At 39.4% G+C, this 22,812-nt stretch overlaps 1 protein-coding gene across 21 annotated transcripts in view; it reads left to right on the forward strand.

The window, feature by feature from the left end:
• The window catches only part of ADARB1 (adenosine deaminase RNA specific B1), a 64,136-nt gene extending 41,567 nt beyond the window's left edge, over window positions 1-22,569 (forward strand). For 11 of the 21 annotated variants that reach the window (XM_085553782.1, XM_085553786.1, XM_032445677.2 and 8 more), the window contains 6 exons: window positions 3,236-3,404; window positions 3,821-3,969; window positions 4,862-5,030; window positions 12,999-13,180; window positions 18,722-18,900; window positions 19,638-22,569. In XM_085553782.1, the coding sequence (XP_085409908.1) occupies window positions 3,236-3,404; window positions 3,821-3,969; window positions 4,862-5,030; window positions 12,999-13,180; window positions 18,722-18,900; window positions 19,638-19,814 (1,025 nt within the window). In that variant the 3' untranslated portion in view covers window positions 19,815-22,569. Of the gene's footprint in view, window positions 1-3,235; window positions 3,405-3,820; window positions 3,970-4,861; window positions 5,031-6,440; window positions 6,569-12,998; window positions 13,257-16,155; window positions 16,276-18,721; window positions 18,901-19,637 lie in introns of those variants that run through there. The other 10 variants (XR_014948461.1, XR_014948462.1, XR_014948460.1 and 7 more) reach the window with 7 other exon arrangements.
• The last annotated feature ends 243 nt before the right edge of the window (window positions 22,570-22,812 follow it).

The following is a 22,812-nucleotide window of genomic DNA, read 5'->3' on the forward strand; positions in this document are numbered from 1 at the left end:
AAAGCAACTTGTGTTTCAGCAGCTGTATCTAGTGTGCATGTGCAAACAACAATATTGTCACAGGTCTCTGATTGCTGTCCTGAGACATGTGGTCTGCCAGAACACTAAGAACAGTGAATCTTCATCCTAAACTGATTGACATTCATTCTGTTGCTGAATTTTCTTTAGGTTAAGGTTTATCTTTTTCTTCAGTCCCTTTGACTGGACATTCATTTTGTGCCTGTCCCCCATTAGCAGTTCATTTTGTGCGTGTCATGAGGAGCCTCCACTTAGGTAGTTGTACAAATCAGACCAAGATCACTGATAAATGTGCAGCCACATTTCATTTGGATGGCCTTTATGCAGCCATGCGTGGTGAGCTTTCTTCTCGTTCTTTTGGGTTACATGTTAGCTTCTATTTTGTAGGGTAGTGCCAGCCCTTTCCTATTCTGGGGATATTTGTAGTGACCTTCCAATTTCATTTCTGAGGTGTGAGGGGGCTAGCTAAAGTAGAAAGTAATGCACACTCTAGAACAGGGAGTGTGACTTGGGGACCTTTGGCCCAAGCCATGTTGTCGGATATCTCTGGCTGGGTTGACCCTGTCCAGCATCCAAACACCCACCCAGCTTCTCAGTCAACACCCCCTCTCAGGGAATGGAGAGAAGATGTAAGGAAGGTGAGAAGTCTTGAGGGCTGAGATAATGATAGCTTAGTAGGGAAGCAAAAGCTGCTTCTAGAAGCATTGCAAGATAAGGAAACCACAAAATTACAAAATGGTTCTGCAACATTGACTGTTGTAGAAGTCTGACAAGTATGACTGAAGTAAATGTTATAGTTTTGTCCATTTTTGATCAACTGCACCACTCAGCTTGCAGATGAAACCAAGCTGAGTGATAGAGTTGACATGCTAGAGGGAAGGGATGCTATCTAGAGGGACCTGGACAGGGTTGAGGGTTGTCAACCTCATGTGAGGTGACATGTAACACCCTCATGCAGTTCAAAGCCAAGTGTAAGGTCCTGCATCTCGGTTGGGGCACTCCCAAGCACAAATACAGACTGTGTGGAGAGCAGCCCTGAGAAGAAGGATTTGGGCATTGTCCATTGATTAAAGCCTCAACAGGAGCAAGCCATGTGCAATTGCTGCCCAGAAGGCCAACTGTATGCTAGGTTGCATCAAGAGAAGCATGACCAAGGAGGTGATTTTGCCACTCTGCTCTGCGCTTGTGAGACCTCACCTGGAGTATTGCAAGTATTGTTCTGGAGCTCTCAACGCAAGAAGGACATGGAGCAGTTGGAGCAGGTCCAGAACAGGGCCTTGATGATGATCAGAGGGCTGGAGCCCTAACTTCAGAGGGCTGAAGCTTACTTCTCTAACATCCCTAGTTTTCATGAAGTATAATATGGCCCATAAAAGCAAGTAGTGTGTTTTTAAGACAGGTCCTTAAATGTAAGCTTGTAAAAAATTCCGCTGTCTTCTGGATGATTTAAAAGAAGCCCTGACTGTGGATGTGAATGTTTTCTATCACTGCCTTTATACTCCAGGTAAATTCCAAGTCTATGTGGAGTAAGAAACCAAAATATTTCCTGAAGCCCATTTGATGAGAAACAGCTAGAGAGGAAAAGGCTCTGGGAAACCTTATAGCATCAGCCTATAGGAAAACTGGGAAGGGTTCTTTATCGGGGAGTGTAATGATAGGACAAGAGGTAACAGTTTTAATCTATAAAAAGTGAGATTTAATTTGGATATAAGGAAGAAGTTATTCACAGTGAAGTTGGTGAGGCACTGGAACAGTCTGCATAGAAGTTATGGGTGCCCCATCCCTGGCAGTATTTGAGGCCAGACTGGATAGGGTTGGGCAACCTGGGCTGGTTGGTGGTGCCCCACTGGTAGGGTTCCCACCCCACGGCAGGGGTTGGGGGTTGGGACTGGGTGAACTTTAAGGTCCATTCCAACCCAAGTCATTCTGTGATTTTAGGGTTCTGTGATTCATAATGATGACCTATCTGTGAAGAACATAGGTCATCTGTGATGACCTATCTGTGACCTATCTGTGAAAGAACCCTGTGATTTTACTGTTCTGTGATTCATAACAATGACCTATCTGTGAAGAACATGCTGTAAAACTGTATTTCTTTTCTCTTTTTGTAAAAGATTTCATTGTACTTAGCAGGGTTTTATTGTATCTGTGTCCAAAATTATCAGAAAAGATGTTTGCCCAAAGATTTAAGACTTATTAGTTAACATGCAAGCGCTTTTTAATTAACTGAAGAACTAGCTTTACATGGAATTAGAAATGGGCTTCTCATAAATAATTTCAGTACCTGGAGGATGCCTGAACTCCCTTAAACAGCTGTTCTGTGTTGTAGCAATGAAGTGGCTCCCCACTTCTCCTCTGCCTGCAGGAGATGGGGCAGCTGGCCTCATCCATTTTTGTCAAGGCTGTACTTCGATGAATATTTATTTCATAAGCAGTGAGAGCTGGTAGGGCTGTCCACATTATGGTGTTATTTGCTTTATTTAGGTAGATATAAGGTGGATGTAAGGTTCTGATCTATCTTTCTGAATTCTTAATGGGGCTGACTGTTTTTTTAATTTAATGAAGATAGTTGTTTGTATAGAAAACACAGAAAATATTTTTAAATTCTATTTTGCTGAATTATTTAACACCAAAGAATACATCTCAAGAAGTCCTGTGCTGCTGGTAAGTTCTGCAGCAGCTTAAGCACTTTCTTCATTCTCTAATTTTACCTTTCATGTTGATGGCTTAATACCCTTTCATTCAGTGTCTTTTCTTACTTAATGCATATCAACAATAAATTTCTAGAGTTGCTGTGAATATCTGCATGTATGGCCAAAGTTACGTGCTATAAATCAGCTGGTTGTTTGGGCTCAGATTAAAAAAAAAATAATAAAAAAATAAATCTTTGGAGCTTGAGCTTGAATAATAATTCCTGAAGCAGTAATTTTTCACTACAGTTTTTCAGTTTCTAACTTATCTGAACTCCAAAATGAAGAACTCTCAGGAACCATACTGGATAAGTCTGTGTAAACCAGCTGGACTAGATGATCTTGTAGGTGTTTTCCAACCTTGTGGTTCTGTGATTCTGTGATCTAACCTTTTGCTTTTAAGAAAGAATCATAAGAATTTTTTTTTTAAAGGAGTAGAGTAAAAAAGTGCATTGTTTGAATTCTACAGGAAGTTCTCATCCTAGATAGTGATTTTTACTGTGTCTTCTAAAATGTTGTTTTTCCAGGTACAGATGTGAAAGATGCTCTGGTAATAAGTGTTTCTACAGGAACAAAATGCATCAATGGTGAATACATGAGTGATCGTGGTCTTGCATTAAATGATTGCCATGCAGAAATTATATCTCGCCGGTGCCTGCTTAAATTTCTGTATACACAACTTGAGCTTTATCTAAGGTAAGCTTATGGGAAGACAGGCTGGATCCACTCAGTTGAAAAGCAGTAAAAATATATCTTCAGTAATTTCAATGTGAAACACTTGTTCTAAAGCGCCCTGCTGAAAAAAAATGATGTGTAAAGTACCACTTGTTGCAATAGGATGCTTAATTGACAACTCATGACCTTTACCCTTAAGTTTGATATGAACAGAACACGTATTTAGTTCACTATCAATCCTCAGAAGGTAAACATGTAGTTCAAAGTCATCTCAAGTGGTCTACTGTGTGATGTTGTTTTGTTTTCTGAAAAGTCTCCAAAGCCCACTGTGAATGTAAAGGGCTCTCTAAAAAAAAAAAGTCTTCTCCATTGACTTTTAGCTTATGTTATTTATGTATTAATTTTCTTTTTGACTTAAGCTTTATTCTCTGTTTCAGCAATAAAGATGATCAGGAAAAATCCATTTTTATCAAATCAGAGCGAGGAGGTTTTAAACTGAAGGAGAATGTGCAGTTTCATCTTTATATCAGCACATCTCCTTGTGGAGATGCTAGAATTTTCTCACCACATGAAGCAGCACAAGAGGGTATGACAGCAGCAATATTTTAGTATTGGTGTTTAAAGTATTATTTGAGCACGTGGAAGTGACATGGTTGAAATTCAAACGTCTTCTTTCCTTTTAGTGCAGATGTGTATTAGTCAAAGGTCTAAGCTGTTCGTACTGTATTGTAGAATTTAGATACAGACTGATCATCCATATGGTCCACATATTGGCCTTCCAATATTTGGAGGGAGGTATAAACAGGAGGGGGGAACGACTATTTAAGAGGGTGGATAGTGATAAGACAAGGGTGAATGGTTTTAAACTGAGATGGGGGGTTAGGTTGAATATTACGAGGAAGTTTTTCACCCAGAGGGTGGTGATGCTGGAACAGGTTGCCCAAGGAGGCTGTGGATGACCCATCCTTGGAGGCATTCAAGGCCAGGCTGGATGTGGCTCTGGGCAGACTGGTCTGGTGGCAGGGCGTTGAAAAGATGATCATTGTGGTCCTTTTCAACCCAGGCCATTCTGGGATTCTATGATTCTGTGGTCTTCAAGACACAAAGATAAGCCAGTGATTCAGCAAAGATAAGCAAAGTGAATCAGCAAGCGTTCTTACAAAACTTGTCAAGCCATCTCAGTGTTTCCATTTTTAATGGTCATTCTCTGTCCTGATCTGTTAATTGACTTCATTCTAATATTAAAATGCCTGAAACACTACTTACGAGTTTTCTGCTGACTGTGGAAGGCTTGGTTTAATTGCAGTTTTAGAAGACACAATGCTTATTGCTGTAACTAAAGTGTAAGGAAAGATAGAAATTGTTATGCAAACAGCAGCTATGCAGTCAAATGACTTTAATACTCTTCTCATTAATGCTGCATGTAAAATACTTTGAGAATGTTTCTTGGTTGATTGTAAGTAACTTTTGTCATTTAGATCAAGGGGACAGACATCCAAACCGCAAAGCGAGGGGACAGCTACGAACAAAAATAGAATCTGGGGAAGGGACGATCCCTGTGCGCTCCACTACCACTATCCAGACATGGGATGGAGTATTGCAAGGAGAAAGGCTACTTACTATGTCATGTAGTGACAAGATAGCAAGGTGAGAGACTAAACGATTACTTTTTCTACTGTTGCCTTTTATTGCTGAATAAGAAAGGAGGGATGCATGGCAGTTATAATGAATGTGCAGTTGTTGATTGCTTTCATTGCTTAGCTGTAGCATGCCCGTAATTCCAGTGATTCTGATTCCTCACCAGCAGTTGGTGTCAGACCTCCTGCTGGCTTCAGAAGTGAGATGAAAACATCTGTCATTTCAGGTACTTCAAGTCATGACAGCTTTCTTTTGTATTTATATCACAGGAAAATATCAGAGGAAGTCCTTTTCCCCCCTGGTCCCAACACAGCATTAGCAAAAGAGTGTGATGAACATATTACATTAGTTAAACTTGAATTAAATCTTCTGATGGTATAAATACTTGTATATCAATGGAACATACGTATTCCATGGACAGATTTAGATTTATGCTATTGTAATAGAAAGAGTAGATATAAAAATATAAATATATATAAAGTATGAATTTAAAAAAAGTCTACTTTATAGCATACATATATACTTATGTATAAGTATATATATGTGTCCAGTTAATTGATGAGCACTTTTAATTTCTAACATCACAATCATTTAAATTTTAGTTTCAATATTTTTATTGTAATTAAATATTTTGTTTCCAGTGCAAGTACTTTTATTTATATTTTATCCAATACCTTCTTTCTGGTCATTATTGAGAGGCAAATATTGAGAGATCAAAAGACTTCTTAAAAATTGGGAATGGACAGATGATAACCCACCAAATTTAGAAGTAGTTTCCTTAAAAAAAGCATCAGAAATCTATGAGAGTTGCTGGAAAATTGTAATTTTTTTAAAAATGAGTCTGTGTGTGCAGACTCTTTTTTTCTTGTGAAATAGATAGAGAATACCAAGGTTTGTGGCTGAATATATTTCAGTAGCTATAGCTGTTCTGTGTAGTCACAGTCTGATGCAAAATTTATTAAGTGTATTTTAACATAGAAAGACATATTTGAGCTATAATTATGAACTGCATACACCAAATTAAAAAAAAAGTACAGGGGTGAATTTTAAGTAATTGCTTTTCCCCTCTAGTCTTGTCTCAAGTGATCACCATCCCCAAGGAAGAAAGACATTTTACTCTAGTATAAATCCCTCTAACATAAATGATTAAGGCCTTTCAGAAGCTAGGGTGGAGGGTTGTTGAAAAGTAGTTCTACAAAAGTGACATTGAAATCTTTTTAATAATATTTTCAACAAATCGCAAAACAGATTTCCCAGCTTCATATCAATTACTTCTTCTAACCATCTGGTGTGGTACTCAAGCTGCATTCATTGACTTCTTTTATCACTTCATCATTGCTGTTAGTGAAAGTAAAAAAATGAAGTCAGTTATTGAAGCTAGAACACATTTGACTATTTTGTTGATTTTGTGTGATGCAGAACAGAATCCATCTCTCGCTTGCGTAGCTAGCTGTCACCTCTCCTTGGGGCTAATGGGAATAATTTTGTTTGTGCCAGTGAAGGAAGCAAATAGAACCCTTTGACACAGAACAAAGACTGTATGACGGGTAAGGAGGCCCAAATTTTCATATTCTTTTTTTTCTTTACTTTTTTTTTTTTTTTTTTTTTTACATTTCCCTGACACATATGACCATGTTTTGTCCATCTGAATTTGAAAGAATGCATTGCTTTGTAGTTTCCAGCAGTCAGTACTCCAGAACACCCCTGCCCTGTGTGCTTCCACTGAGGTTTCCCAAAGGTTCACAGTGCCAGCCTGAAAAATGTGTGGATAAGTACTGTGTGGAGGATTACATGGGCAATCCAGAGCAGGAAGACTCTTTCTGTATAAACAGCCATATATGTGTGGATTATATGCATAACCCAAGCTATTATTTTCAGTCTCTAATGCTCTTTTGATGTGTGCTTTCCAGCACCCTCCTTAGTTTGGTAGGAATATCCAATAAACTTGCAAAATTTTTGCTAAGCTTCTTTATCCTGCAAAGAACTGCTAAAAAGTAGAATTTCTGCAGTGATTGCTGCTCATTACAATGATGGGCCAAGCCCACCATTAGTAATGGGTGAGATCTAGTGCAAGAGCATCCTGGGCTGACTGTACATTGGCAAGCTTGGCCATCTCCAGCCATGGCTTGTGTTGTGCCATGGGCTGAGGTAGTACATGTGAAACAGCTCTTGAATCTGCTGCCTTGCTCCAGCTAGCTCAGCTTACCTCATTCTTCCTTAGCTGTGGCAGATACTCAGCATGCCTTTCTCTCTCTAAGTAACCTCCTGAGAAAGCACTTTGTGCTTGTGTTGGAAGAGGCAGGAAAAAAGAGAAAAAGAGATCTATAGCTGTGCTTTAGGTAGAAAGAAAGTAAGGGATGCTAAACTCTAACTCTTAATGATTTCTCCAAGTAAAAATTCTGGAAAACAGCAACAGGCCTGTGTGGATAAAAGAGAATGTACTCTAATCTGAATCAGGAGCATCTGAACAGGATTATCCCAGTGTCTTGGTGACATTTCAGAGCAACTTTATTCTATGACTAGAATACCTGTTTGGTGGCATTATCTGCACGCATTTGTTTTAAAAAAAGATCCTAAGCTTGTTCCACAGTACTTCATTATGCACATTTTTTTCCTTTTTTGGTATGTTTTTCCCCTACATTAATTTCAAGCTTTTTGGCTTCAAATAAGTAGTTACTTAATTTCTCACAAATCATTCAAATCTGGGTTTTCTATCTTGATAAGTAGAATTAATTTTTTTTTTATTTTATTTTTTTTAACCCTATTTCCTTGCTAGGAAGGCTCTGGGATTTGAGAAGTGGTTCAGTTGTGTAAAGGGGAAGGCATTGGTGGCCTTCTATCATAGAAGAGGGAAAAATATTACTACTTCACTGTGCAAGAACATCACGTACCTGCGTACTGACTTTGGTGTTATTCACAGCGTCTTATCCAAATGGAAGTTTGTAACTCTGTCTTTCTGTTTGTTCCCTTGATAGCTTCTCCTTCTTGACTCCACAGCCTAGGTGGGGACTGATTTTGTTGGTCCCCACACAGTTTGCTGCATCTTGCATTGTTTATCTCAGCAGAATGGCTCCACTGAAACTGCTGAGATGATCTGTAGGAAGAAGTTTCATTGGTTCAGTGCTTGCTTGCTTTCTAAAAGCAGTCATGGTGTATTTTCTAATGGCAAAACAATTCTAGGAGCTTACCACTACCCATGCTCAGCTGCTGAACCTCTCCTGCATGCTGCCTCTCCCTGTGCCATTTTCTGTGGAACTGTGCTGTAAACTAAACAAAGCTTTCACAGTGCAAGGCCAGGGATGTTTCAGGGCTGTGACACAGCACAGCTGTGGCAAGCCACAATGCAGGGATAGGACCTGATAGTGCTTTTATGTTCTGACCTTTGAAGAGTCAAGCTGCTCCCCTTTCCTCCCCCCTTTTCAGAGTTTTTGCACTTGACAGCCATCTCACTGATGGAGAGCTGTTCAGTCAAATAAAAACGGCCTTACTTGGATACTGATACCATTAACTGTAATGATGTTGAGACTCTCGACTCAAGTAGAGACAACTCTATTTAAGTGCCGTCAATCTGTAACTAAATCTTGTAGCTTGTGCTTTGTATCAGCATAAAAGCTGCTATTTAGAATGTCAGTTTAGCTTGTAATTTTATAAAACTCGTGAAAGAGAATCTCTTGATTCTTACGGTGACTTTAAGTCAGTACACTATCATCTATCATTTATATCACATGGGTGAATATCATGAGAGTATGCCACAGAGGGCATATCTATTATACTCAGATAGACAATCTTTCCCTGCAAAAAGCTTTACACGGGAGGCTGTCTCTGTGCCTGCTGAGGCTCTTTTCTTCCATGAAACTCTTACCTATGAGCCTGTAGACATGTCAGTATTTCCACTGGCATAATGCAACAGACAGTTTTTTGCTTAATCTTGTGCTTTTTTTTTTTTTTTATTTTTTTTTGTATTGCAAATGTGGTGCTACTTTCCTGTTTTGATGTTGAGAAAAGGTACTGCCTAGGTCTGGTTCACTCTGCTCTGCCCAGCAAGATTTGGATGCAGGATTAAGTCATTTTATGTGGAAGTTTTGTATTTTTGCCCATGGCTGCTGCAGAAGAGATTTCAATTACTGAATTAGTGGTGGAGGATTTTCTTCCATTACCTCTTTCTCAAGCCACCAAACTGCTGCACCGGAGCGCTGCACCATGGCCAGGATCTGCATCCAGTCTGCTGCAGTCTGGTGCTGCAGTGTGGCATCGCAGTGGAGAGGTTCCTTTCTGTGTTAGAAACTCACTGTGAGCACTAAAATATTTGAGTTTGCAAGCTTGATTTACGCAGCTTCAGTTACTCAACTTTTTTCTCATGCTAATTATATACTGATGTGAAGAAAAAATCGTATTTTTAAATGTTTCACTGGCTTGGTAGAAAAGGTAGAAAAGCTGAATTTATTAACATTTTTTGTAATAAATCTTGCACTCTGTGCTATGCACCTCATGATTTAGAGTGAACCTATGCAGAATTAAGTCCATTCACTTCAAAAGAAATTGTGGTTTTAGTGAATTTTAGTACTAAATTGATAACTTTTGTTGACAAATGTTCTGACAAGTCCTGCTTGTGAACTGGGATGAGTCAGTTTTACCATGTCAGGTTTCAATAGATCTGTGGCTGTTGGAAAATCAATGCATTGTATTGTTATAGCTTATTCTCAGTAGGTATCTGCCTGTAGAGGAGGTTTTAGTGTATGTACTAATGGGAGAAAGAAATTGTTAGCCAGAAAGAAGTACAGTCTAAATAGGAACAAGCAAATCTCTGTGTAATCCTTCCTTTCTGCCACTGTTGCAATGTATAGAACTTGTTTTAAGCTTTGTGTTTATCTGAGTCACTATCAGTTTCTAAAAGAATTATGTATTTCTATGGATAATTACATATTATTTCATTGAAACAATTGAAATTTAAAGCAAATGTTATAAACTCAACCCCAGCCAATAGGTTTTAAGTTCTTAAGGCTTTGCACATATGAATGTTTTCTGCAAACCTTGTACTTGCAGCAGGCCAGTTGCTCTGAATCCAGTAGAGACACACCAAGGTGGTAGAAGTGATAAAGCTCATTCCAGCAAAAACCAGAGGCATGGGCAAGTTACTAAAGGATAGCTACTGTAGTACAGCTGTCATTTTCTGTGCCAGCCAAGATCACTGGGTGTGGGAGGTGGGAGGAAGCAACAAAACACATGCTCTAGAAATACTGAACGTGAAAGCCAGGCAGAGGATCTGGCAAAAGTTTGATTTAGGGAGCCAGAGGTATACTCTGGCCTTTAAAAAATGTCTATCCATCACTCAAATACTGTTTAGGAAAAATGAAACCTGATATGCCTAACCAAAAGAAGCTTAAACTTCAGATTCAACTGTGAGAACCTAATTTGCTGTGTTTACTCTTCATATTTTTCCAGATGTTTCTTCCATAATATCTGCCGGTATTAGTAGTCCTTATGCTTCTCTATGCTTCGTGTAGGTAATACTGCCAATATCAAGACAATATTGCAGTTTATTTGGCACTTGAAGTACTTCTGTGCTTTCAAAACTCTAGTCATGGCAAAATCCATAGTAGGGTGTCTAGATTCTGGGAAGCAATAGTTTTCTCTTGATACATTTAATCTTATGTTTGACTGTTTTGTGCATTTTCACCATCACAAAAAATAGATTTTTATTCAATGTAATACATATACCTTATTTTCAATTAGTACAGTATTTTCATTCATACATTAGAGCAGACTTTTTTAATGACAGGTGAGTAAGCTCATGCACACTTCTTCCATTTTCGTCCTCAGTAAAGATATGCAGATAAGTTGTTTCATTGGGGTACAGTTTTTTTCTACTCCTTTTTCAACATTTTGCAAGCCAAAATGTGTAGTTCCATCTTTCAAAGTAATGAAGCAGTTGTACTATATACAGTTACTAGCCTGAACTGATGATGTGTAGCCATGCCATCCCAGGACAAAGTACAAGGCACGCTGTTGACATACTCCTCTTTTCTTAGGGGAACCTTGTAAGACAGTTTAGGATGTACATTTAGTTAAGGATGACAACCAGTCCATATGAGCACAAGAACTTCTGTTATGCTATTTTTTATTTTTATTAAACTCCAAAACAAACTTGCCTTCTGCTTGTTTATCCAGTTTTCTGGGTGTTGCTGTTGTACTCAGTTGAACAATTTTAATAGTGCCAAATTGTTTGCAAGTATACCTCAGAAGAGAGTACAGTGGAAATACTCTACAGGAGACTGAGGCTTTAAAAGGTGTTTCATGTGACAGTCACATACAGATTGAGAGCTAAAACTTGATCAAATTAACACAGACACAAAAGCTCCTCAGTATTTTGCTCCTATGCATGCCAGATTCCTGCTGCCAGACTTGGTCCAATGTGGATCACAGATATGCAGACAGATATATGGTTGGAATCTATGGAACAGCTAAGTAGTCCAAGAGTATATTTGCCTGGAGATTGTTTTCATCCTGCCCATGAGTATTGCAACCAAGTACAAATATCCTCCTCGGAAGCAGGATGCAGACAGTTTGGTTAGGATTTAAAGAACAAGCTTTCCTGTACAGTGATGAGATACTGGGGTCTTGCAGTCGCAGTGCTTGCATTCTGGGATGAATGGTTTGTCCGCTGCCAGGTACCTTGGAGGCACCAGCTACTGTTTGTGACTGAGGATCGTAGAATCACAGGATCATTAAGGTTGGAAAAGATCTCTAAGATCATTTAGTCCAACTGTCCACTAAACACCAATATTGCCCACTAAACCACATCCCTAAGTGCCACATCTAGACATTTCTTGAATACCTCCAGGGATGGTGACTCCACCTTCATGGACAGCCAGTTCCAGTGCCCAGTCACTCTTTCAGAGAAATTTTTCTTAATGTTGATGTTACAGTTTGGCTTTCTCTGACTGAATGATCCTATCCATCTCCTGCATTAGGCTGCAGCTGCAAAATGAATCACCAGACATATTAGTACAGAAGTAAGGCAATGGAATTTGTTCCTGAAGAGGATGCTGACAGTAGATCTTGGTTGCCTTGCTCAGGATTTCGCTAAGCTGGCCTCTGAAATTCTGTTCAGTGTCATAGCTATATTACTGTAGCCACATTCTGTTCAAGAGAGGACGGGTTGAAAGCCCTGCAGAGAAAGCCCCAGGGGTTCTGGTGGATGAAAAACTGAACATGAGCCAGCAGTGCGCTCTTGCAGCTCAGAGGGTCAATGGTATCCTGGGCTCCATCAGAGGAGAGGTGGCCAGCAGGGACAAGGAAGTGACTATCCCTCTCTACTCTACCCTCGTGAGGCCACAGCTGGAGAACTGCATCCAGATCCGGGGCCCTCAATACAGGAAAGATTTGGAGCTTTTAGAGAGGGTTCACAGGAGGGCCATGAAGATGATCAGAGGGCTGGAGCACCTCTCCTATGAAGACAGGCAGGGGGAGCTGGGCTTGCTCAGCCTGGAGAAGGCTGCGGGGGTGACCTCATTGTGGCCTTCCAGTACTTAAAAGGGGGTTATAAACAGGAGGTGAGTCAACTTTTTACAAGGGTAGACAGTGAAAGGACAAGGGGGAATGGTTTTAAGCTTGAGGAGGGAAGGTTTAAATTGTATGTCAGAGGGAAGTTCTGTGCAGAGAGAGTGGTGAGGTGCTGGAACAGGCTGCCCAGAGAGGCTGTGGATGCTTCGTCCCTGGGGGTGTTCAATGCCAGGTTGGATGGGGCCCTGGGCAGCCTGGGCTGGTGCCATATCTGGAGGTTGGTGGCCCTGCCTGGGTGGGGGGATAGAACTTGATGATCCTTGGGGTCCCTTCCAACACAAGCTATTCCGTAATTCTGTGAAAGTCTGGTCCATTGTGATTGACTGCTGTTATGTCTGGCAGATGTTGCTTGTTCCATTAAAAAGAAAGTTTTTTGTTTTGTTTTGTTTTGTTTTGTTTTTCCCTCCCTCTTAGGTGGAACGTATTGGGTATTCAAGGAGCCTTACTTAGCCTCTTTGTGGAGCCAATTTACTTCTCTAGCATCATCTTGGGGAGTTTATATCATGGGGATCATCTATCCAGAGCCGTATACCAGAGGATAGCAGAGATAGAAGATCTACCACCTCTTTATACACTCAACAGACCTTTACTTAGTGGCAAGTATCTAATGGAGAGAGCCGTACCGGTAACAAAGTCTGTTCCAGTAGCATTGTGATTTTGCAGTTCTCAAAACCTTGGAAATTAAGTATTGTGAGTAAATTGGTTTCTGGTTACAACACAGAAGATATGGTGTAAACCTAGTAGGGATACACAGAGATACCATAGTAAAAACTTGTCGTCAGTTAAAAGATGGCAAAAAAAAGCAAGGTATGAACTGAATGCACTTTCATGTAATTGCTATCTAGATTGTGCCTTAGCAATAGGTGAGGCAAGTTGAAGGCCCTGGCTCAATGAAATCTCTTATTATCTATGGGTTAGTGCATTACCTCTCACTTTCGCTTCTCTTACAATTGCAGATATTTATTGAATAGCTATGTCATTTATCAGTTTTCCAACATAAAAATATTTGGCTCACAATCTTGAGGCCAGTATCCAACTAAAAGCGGATGAAGAGACAATCTCAGATGTCACTGCTTGTATTTTATTTTGTTATCCATTGTTGTTGGTTGCAGAATTAGCTTTAGTGAGCATGGCACCCAGCTTGTTTGCATGACATAGGTGTCACAGTGTTTTCATTTTCACTTCTTAGTTAATGCACAAATGCTGCATTTAGAGCCTGCTGGAATGTCCCTGAGAAATACTGTTTTGCCTTCTTAAGTATTAGCTGGCCGACAACAAAACAGCCAAACCTTGCAGGTAACTAGCAGCTGCCTTTGAAACTTCAAGGATTATTCTTTAGCACTTCACAGATTCTAGACTCTAGTGGGGCTGAGAGTATTTGAATTAATTTAATAAAATAATAATTTGAATAATTTAAAAAGGAAAGCTCTAAATTGTCTTAAAGAAAATATTAAAAAAAAAACTAATTACAGTAATGTTGTGGAAGCTTTAAAACTGAAATCTCTTATACTTCCTAACTTATATCATGTACTTATTATACACTGTGTGCATTGCATTGTTCTGTAGAGCCAGGCTTTTGTCATGTCTGTTTATTTTCCAGGGAAAAAAAAAAAAAAAAAGAAAACATCAGCACTTTAAAGCATGTTTAAAGTTCGACATAGATTTTAAAGATAAACATAGGGAGCTTGTCACGTTTTTAATTTATTTCATGATTCCCTGAACAAGAATGTACTATGATGTTGTGACATGTATATCCTTACAGTAGCAAGTAAGTAATAGAGACAACGTGCACAGTTCCAAATACTCAGTTGACCTATATTGACCTAATAGCTGTATTGACCTATTAGTTGATGTGTGGAGTGCTGCTGATATCTGATGTCTGGGAATTTTAAGAAATTCTTCAAGACAGCACATCTGGAGGGTGGCTGTTATCTTTTACACAACATATATAAGAGCACGTTGGCTTTGTAAAAATCTTTTCTTCTGAAATAGTGTTATCACCTGCCTGTTGTGACATAGCATCATCTGTTTAAACAGTTCAGCCAAAACTCACTGGGCAGTAGAGAGAGTTCCAAAGTGTTCTCAGCTGTTGAGTTTCATGAAAATGTATGTCTCAAAATGCACAGGAAGCTTGTTTGAGAGGAGACACTAAGAAGAATTAATCTGATGATGATCCTTCTACTGGATTAGTCTTGAAAGCCAGTTTTCTGATCTGCGATGCTGAATTCAACTGGGGCCTAAGCATAGCTACACATCTACTGCTTGACTCACTTATTTCACAGTGCATTCTTACACGGAAATAAGCACTGTGGGAGCACCTCTCCCAGATTCCAGTCTCTCCCTTATTTGCACAGTTGTGGAGTCATTACTTATTTTTAACAAGGGAGTCAACTAAAACAGAAATAACTGTTCAGTTATGGCATTCTGTATTTCCCCACTGTCTCCCAACTGGTTTAGCTGAGAAAACACTGTAGAAACTGTTCTTTTTATCTCTTATAAGACAACTTTTGTGTCTGCAGGGATGGTTGCATTAAGATGAAGTTACCCACTCTACTGGTAAAAATAATCTTTCATCAAATGTTCTTTCTTTCTTCATAGGAGATTTTCTACTTATATATCCTTTTTTTTCCATCGAGATAATTGGAAGCATGCATATCAGAGCAGCAGCTTTTCAGCTGAGAGTGCAGGAAACCCTTATGTTGGCAGAAAATTCCTCATATGTATTACCAGTTATTTATCTATAGTGAATTTCATCTGCCTTGAAGAGAAGCTCCAGCCTGTGAACGTACCCACATTCTTTTGCAGGCGGTCCAGATTAAAACACTTAATGTGTTTTTTTGTATTCAGCAAGATGTTGACAACCATGGAAGGAATTTCTAAAGATTTTAAATATTCATCATTCACCAGTTCTCTGAATGGTTACTGTGTTTGCTTTTTAATTTTATTGAGTTTGCTTGTTTGTTTTTTACAAAAAAAAAAAATCCTTCAGCAGAATCTTTGTTGATTTCTGGTGTTTCCTGGTACCTTCCCATCTCTTTCACTTTTGTGTTTTAGCCCCTTCCCTCCTTTGGATGAAGCTTGGTGTGAGCTCTGTCAGGCTTTGACCTTTGATTTTATTAGACCTGGTTATAAGAATATCCAACAAGAGGTTCAGAGCAGTGTTCTCTAAAATATTGTAGTTGTAGCACTTTTCACAGTAGAGTAAAATATTTTACTTTCTATCCTATCTACTAGTTTCAGTTTATTGTGTTGCGTTCATGTCTAGCTTTTGAAAGAGAATATGTGATCCACCTAAAGTACTGTCAGATACTTCGCTTTTGCAACCTTAGTTTCCTATGCCTGCTGCCTGTGATCCACCTTCAGAAGCTCCTTTGGCATTTTTCCAGGGTTCATGGAGATAACTGCTGCTTACCAAGCTGTCATCTAAGTATTTCTGAAATTCAGAGTCATTTTTGTTTGCTATTACATCAAAATAACCTAAGAAATGCAGCTATATAACTGCTGCTGAAATATATTGCATGCTGGATGTTATGTTCAATGCCATCTTCATTTGATAATCCCTTCTATACAGCCTCCACTGTGCATGAGCAAGGTGGTAGAGAAATGTTGGTTGTCTCCAGTGTTTGCTGAAAGAGTTGCACACACTCTATATGTGTCGGTCTGGAGAGAGAATCACTCACTACAGGAAAATGTAAGGCAGCATTTTGTTTTTTAAATGGAAATAATGCTCTTTCGCAGTAATAAGAAAAGGAGCAAAAGGTCTTTTTCGCAATACTGAATGTATGATATCCGATCACCATACTTGTTCAGTGGCACATGAAACGAGCAAAAGTATAGATATTTTTAAGTTAAGTTAAAAATATCTCATGTGGTCGCCGTTTTTAACCCCTCTTGCCTCAGCAGGTTTGATAAGTTCTCCAGTATGATCTGCTTCAAGCAAATGACTCTGTTTCACATAAGCTTCATAAAACAAGCTTGAACTTACACACTTATGAAGAGTCAGTGTTCAGATTCCTTTTGTTTCTGCTCTCAGTTAATAGTTTTTTTAGGTGTAGACCTTCTATTGTGTGACTCATGGAGCGGTAGGGTTTGTTTGCTCTGCAGTGTTTGGTCTTTAATGGCACAGAAGCAGCTGTGTTGTGCATGGTTGGCTCCAGTTTTCATGTGACTCGATGCACAGATTTTTTGGCAACCACTCAGAATGGACAGCAGAAGTTGTGACAATCTCTCCTGAAAGAAACTGGAAAATAATAATAAAGGAAACTGTCATTCTAATTCAATTTTTTCAACTCCTATTTTAAGCAAATGTTGAATAGTGGGTCTATGGCACTATTTATTATTTACTTGGCTTATTGTCTGTTACAGTGACTAGGTTGATGTAAGTCAAGCATAACAATATATCAGCATCTGAAAATTCAATATGATCAATATTTCAAAACGTTTATTTAGTAAGTGAGGAACTGTTTATCTGAATTTTGCTTTGTTATTTTGGATCTAGGACCTCATAGCTCTCACATACTCTCATCTTTGTATCCTACAAGGGGGTGCAGGACCCAGAATTGCTGTAAGACCCGGGCCAATAAACAAATCCTGCGTTTATCTGCTTTAGGCTGACTTAACTTTGCTTATTAGATTGTATTTCAAATGCCATCAAGAAATGCATCTTGCTGCAATGCCTATATTGAATTCATACAAATTTACTAGATTATTTTCAGTATAGGACCTAGCATAGACTCAGTACTAAACAGACTTTTAGAGAGTTATACTAAAGTAAAACGGGATTTTTATTTATCAGAAAAAGAAAAAAGCAAGCATCCCTGTCTCCTGTCCCCTTTTTCTTCCCCTTCTCGTGGGACAATTGAGACATACGAAGTTTCACCACCACTGTAATGTGTGTGAGGCCACCATGCTGCACAGCCATTCCATGGTGCTTAAGTTTAAGTGCAGCTTAAACCACTTGTACCACTGGCCCTGGCTGCTGCCTAAGAGCACTGGGGACATGCTGAGAGCATTCCTGAGACGTGCAGGAAATGGGCTGTGACACTTGAGTCACAGTTACTGGTTTTGGACATCTTAAGCAGTAATGAGCATGTGGAGTGGAGAGGCAGCTGAAGCTGCATTTATGACAAAAGAGTCAAGGGTCTGCTGGTTTTGGCTTTCTGCATAGGATGCTGAGCTTGGGTCTCACTTTGTCTAACGTGGATGCCCACAGCATCTCTGGCTGTGCCTGTGCTAGCTGCACCATGTCCCTGTGGTGAGAAGTGCTGTCATGTGAGACATCCTCTGCTGATGAGAACCAGAGTGAGGTCAGACCCCCCCTGAAGCATTCCTCTTCTCACAGATACTAGGAGGCAGGTTAATCAATAAACAGAAGTGTTACTGGTTCCTGGCTTGTCTTTCAGGCACTAAGGCTTGCATTTGAACATGTAAAACATTTGTGCAGCATTTATTCAGCTCTGAACAACCTTGTAAGGCAGTTGTATTTATGTAGAAATATTATGTAGAAATAATGGTAATTTTAATGAAAGATACTCCACATCTACTGAAATGTGGATGCCTTGATGCCTTAGTTTGCAAGACTTTGTCAACTCATACCACCACTCTGATCTAACTCCATTTTTTTTACAAGGGAAAGGGAAAAAGCACATTGTAGACGCTTGTAAATAGGACTGACTGCTTTAAATAAGATTGCAGTTCCAAGTTGTTAGTTGAATTGTAATTGTATGTGCTGAGACGTGATGAGAGTTCGTCATTCTGCACTGGTTTTTGCTGTGCCAGAAGCTCTGAAGAAAATTAACTCTATCACAGCCAAAACCAGGACAGTGTGGCATGGTGCTAGTATCAGTGCTCACGTGGAGCTATGCTACAGTCTTATACGTAATCCTCCACTGAGAACGCTGGTTTCTCATAGCTCCACCTACGCTCAGCTGCTGAACTAGAAATGACAGAGTGAGAGATGATTTTTAATCACGATGAGGATGAAATATGCACGGCAGTATTTCCATGATTCGGTGGAAAATCTTCAGGAGAACATCCCCATAGAAAAAGAATTGTTTGTGATGTGATTTCAGTAGCCTAATAAGAAGAATGATTAGGAGTTAGTGTTTATTGTTGTCATTAAATCTCTCTTCTTTCAGGTATTAGCAATGCAGAAGCACGCCAACCAGGGAAAGCACCAAACTTCAGTGTAAATTGGACAGTGGGAGACGCTGGTCTTGAAATTATTAATGCTACAACTGGCAAAGATGAAATGGGACGTGCATCTCGCCTCTGTAAGCATGCTTTGTACAGCCGCTGGATGCGTATTCATGCAAAGGTATATACTCCAGACTGGAACATTTTTCACTTTCGCTTTATTCTTTATAGCATGTCCATGTGTATTCAGAAACCATTTGTTGTCTTAAGTTGAGCTTAACATCAGCTACCAGTGCATGTCGTAATGGAAGATAACACACTTATTTAAGTTATTTCATTGTATCACATCTGGTACAAAATGCATGCAAGGATCTGATAATCCTCGGTTATAGCTAAGTAAAGCTCTTAACTCCTTTCCTTTTGCCTTCTCATTGTAATTTCTTTGGAAATACAATCCCAGTTGTGCTGAAATCCAGCCGATCGAGTTTTCACTCTGTCCTTAAACAGTCAAATAGTATTTAACTTTTCACTGAAAATGGCTTTTCAGTGTCTAGATTTTTTTCTGCCAAAGGACATGGGTAATCCAGAAGAAGCTGAGGGCTTGCTAAGTGTAGTGGAGCTACTGCAGCACTGCTGAAAAGTGAAGTCCAAAGATTGCTTCTCTCTGTATGTGGTTTGGTTCTTCAGGAGGACATGTTTTGCGAGAGGAGAAGTGTGAACAGTTGCAGTGAAACTGCATACAGAGCCACAATGGCTGGAAGTAGTACCTTGTGGTTTTGGCTTGTTGCCTTTGCCTGTACATTTGGTTGAGTAGTTCATTACCTTGTTTTCTGATTGCTATTTTAATAACTCAGTTGCTTTCCAAATATTTGTCTGAATAAATCATTTCCTCTCTTCTTGTCTTTTTCATCTGCACAGCTTTCATCCAGCTTGCGCTTGAAGATCTTAAAGCCCAACCTGTACCACGAAACCAAGCAAGGAGCCACCGAGTATCAAACTGCCAAAGAGTGTTTATTTAAAGCATTCCTGAAGGCGGGACTTGGAGCATGGGTGGAGAAACCCATAGAACAGGATCAGTTTTCACTCACTGTCTAATGCACAGACTGCACAACAGTTTGGAAAGGGAGTCACTTTGGAAATCCTGGTGTCCAGCATTGCTTTCTGGCACTTCCACGCCTGTTAAAACATCTTTTTACTGTTTGGAGCCATCAATTTTTCTTTTTTGAAACTTGGTAGTAACTGTCTAGGTTTTGCCTAAGTGTTGAAACTCAATAATAATCTGACACATAATTGTATATTTTGTTATGGGAAAGTAATTTCTGGTGTATTTCTAGAAATACTTTTACTGTAGAAAATCTGCAGTAAGGGTGTCCTCACAGTATACAATGACTCATTTTTTCTGGGTTAAAATAGTTGCTTTTTTAATTCAGTGTCATCAAGTGCATGAAGAAATGAATATTTCTTTAGATTTTACACCACACTTTCAAGAAGTAGCTTAATTTTTTAAAAGGAAAATAGGCAACAAAGTAGATCCTTCACCTCTGTTTTTGAATTGCAGGTGGTGTTAGCATATAGATAACTAAGTCAGAATGAAGTCTGGACAACTAGTTTTCCCCACTCCTTTGCTCTTTAAAACCAGCTGCTGAGAAATTCACGTCTTTGATGTATGTATTTATTAGTCTGTGATCCCATTTTTAACATGCAGCTTTCTATTCCGGTTTTAAAAATACAGTTACCTCCCATTTACACACATTGTGAAGTCTTTTTCTTTTCAACCATTATAAACTGGAAACAACAAAATGATTATTTGTAAGTTAAGAAGTTTAGTCTATAATGTGCAGAACACTGTTTAGAAGTAGGTGATTTGTATATCCTTTGAAGTCATTAGAACACAATAATAACTACAACATGACAACTTAGAAAAATGTGCTCATTTTGAGGTCACTAAGCTTGAATGGCCAAAAAAAGTCACTCAGTGAACGCTAATTGCTCTCTCTTTGAGGAAAGGAAAAGCACTTGTATGGACAAAAAAGTTGTTAAAACTTCTTTTCTGCTTTCATTCAAGTTGTTATGTCCTTTTTAAGATTTCATTACCTTTTGGTTTTACATGTGTGATGGTCTTCATGAAAGTAATTAGGTAAGTTGCTCTTAAATGTGGTTTAATTTGCTTTGACAATTAGTTAGGTCTTTTTCATAAAGATGTAAGCACTTCAGCTTTATGTACAAATGTAAAATAGAAAGAAAATATTTTAAGATTTGTTTGACTAGCTGGTGTACTGAAGGCACTTTTAAAAACTCTTTTTAGTATTTGCTTGTGGATTAGAGAATGTCTGAAACCAATTATCTGCCCCCAGAGTCTGTCCAAACACGTTCTGTGGCTCATACCTATTCAAGTGTCGTGCTTGCTTTCTGGAAGGTCCCTTGGTGATCATCGTTCTTTTGCAAACAGTGAAGGTGATGTTCCTTGACACAGAAGTTTGTGACACAAAACCTAAGCCAAGTATGTTGAAGCTGATGGGCCCTGTCCCTCAGCTCTGCCTCCCCACTTCTTGCCTGTGCTGTGCTGGACATCAGATCCATGGGTTGGTCCATACTTTGAAGTCAAGTTAGGGGTTGCTTTTAGACCCATGCTGGGTCAGATATGCACCTTTGGGTTGTGTTGGAACATCTGTGGAGGAAGGGAAGTTGAGCAGAGCAATCCCTTCGGCCAGCTCTATGGCTAAAGCCTTTGCCTTCTGAAACTTAAATTACCGTTCCTCAGACCAAGCATATCTGGAGGAGTTACCTACTACTTGGGCCATCGGAGGCTTTGTAGAAACCACTTCTATCTTATCATGAACACCAAAGAGACATGCTGCTTTGTTATTGAGGAACCCATTTTCAACTTCAAAAAACGGTCAGGCCTGGTAAATCACTGGTGCGTTAGTTTCAGCCTCTGGATTAGTGTCTTGGAAGTGGTGTGTTGAGACACGACTGGTGTGCTTTTGATGGTATTTCAGATAATAGCAAGCACTGCTACAGGAAGGCAATAAATCTGTGGTCTAGTGATCCCTTCAGAAAAGACTGATGCTTCCAGAGGCTACCAAGGTTTCCAGGTGCCAGTTGAACAAATGTGCGCTGTAGTGGACAGGCTGGCAGCTTAAGCTGTCCTGTCTGTTTCTGCATTAAAACCAAGAGTATTCTTTTGGCCTCTGCCAGCCCCACGAAGCAGTTTCTGAGTGCAGTCTAGGCTTTTGCCATTGTCATCTCACTGAGGTTCAGACTAACTTATTCTTAAGCTAAAAGTAATCAAATGGTTTTTGGTCAAAATTTGCAAGTGGTTGGTCATTTTCTTTTGAGATCAGTCTCATCTTTTTCATGTTGCAGAAATGCCTTTATGGCTGTAGATAAATCTGTGCATACATTTTGCAGGACTGGGGGAAAGCTGATTGCTCTGTGTGCGTTGTCTTGGGATCATTAAGTATGTATTTCATACTAGGTGAAGTACACATTTTTAAGGGACTCAGTCTGTTGATAAATGGCTAGTTTATAATTTCAAACAAATAATTTTTACCCATCTTTCTGAAGTACTCGATCTGTCTTTGGAGTTGTTTTGAACACTAGGAAAGGACTAGCTCAAACTATTTTTTGTACAGAGTCACAAATATGAGCAATATATTTCAGTATTATTATAGACATAGTTTTTTAAGAGCTGTTCAAATGAATAATTTTAATTAAACTGTAAAGGAAAGCTGTTCCATGCCACAGTCTTTTGATGAAGGAATGGTGTCAAAGTAAGAAGTTTTCTAGGGTTGTATGCAATCCATATCTGTCTTGTGGGAGTCAATAAAATACTGCTTGGCTTCCTTCACTCGTTTGTTCCTTTTTGTGCAGTTAACTTGTGAAAAATTGTGAGGGAACCCCTCAGTGCCCCCTGGGATGTGACCTGTCACACTGCCCCAACCTCTGCTTTGCCCTTGTCTGTTTCACTTGATGCCTTGTGCCAGGTGTGATTGCCGATGCTCCTGTATTCCTCATGAGTCACTATCACTGGGCATGCGTGAATAGCAATGTGTGTAATTTCAAGCAGTTATGAAATATAAGAAAATTCAGC

Source organism: Coturnix japonica, chromosome 7, assembly GCF_054131305.1.
Source record: "Coturnix japonica strain WE chromosome 7, WE-NBRP24, whole genome shotgun sequence".
NCBI classification, from domain to species: Eukaryota; Metazoa; Chordata; class Aves; order Galliformes; family Phasianidae; genus Coturnix; species Coturnix japonica.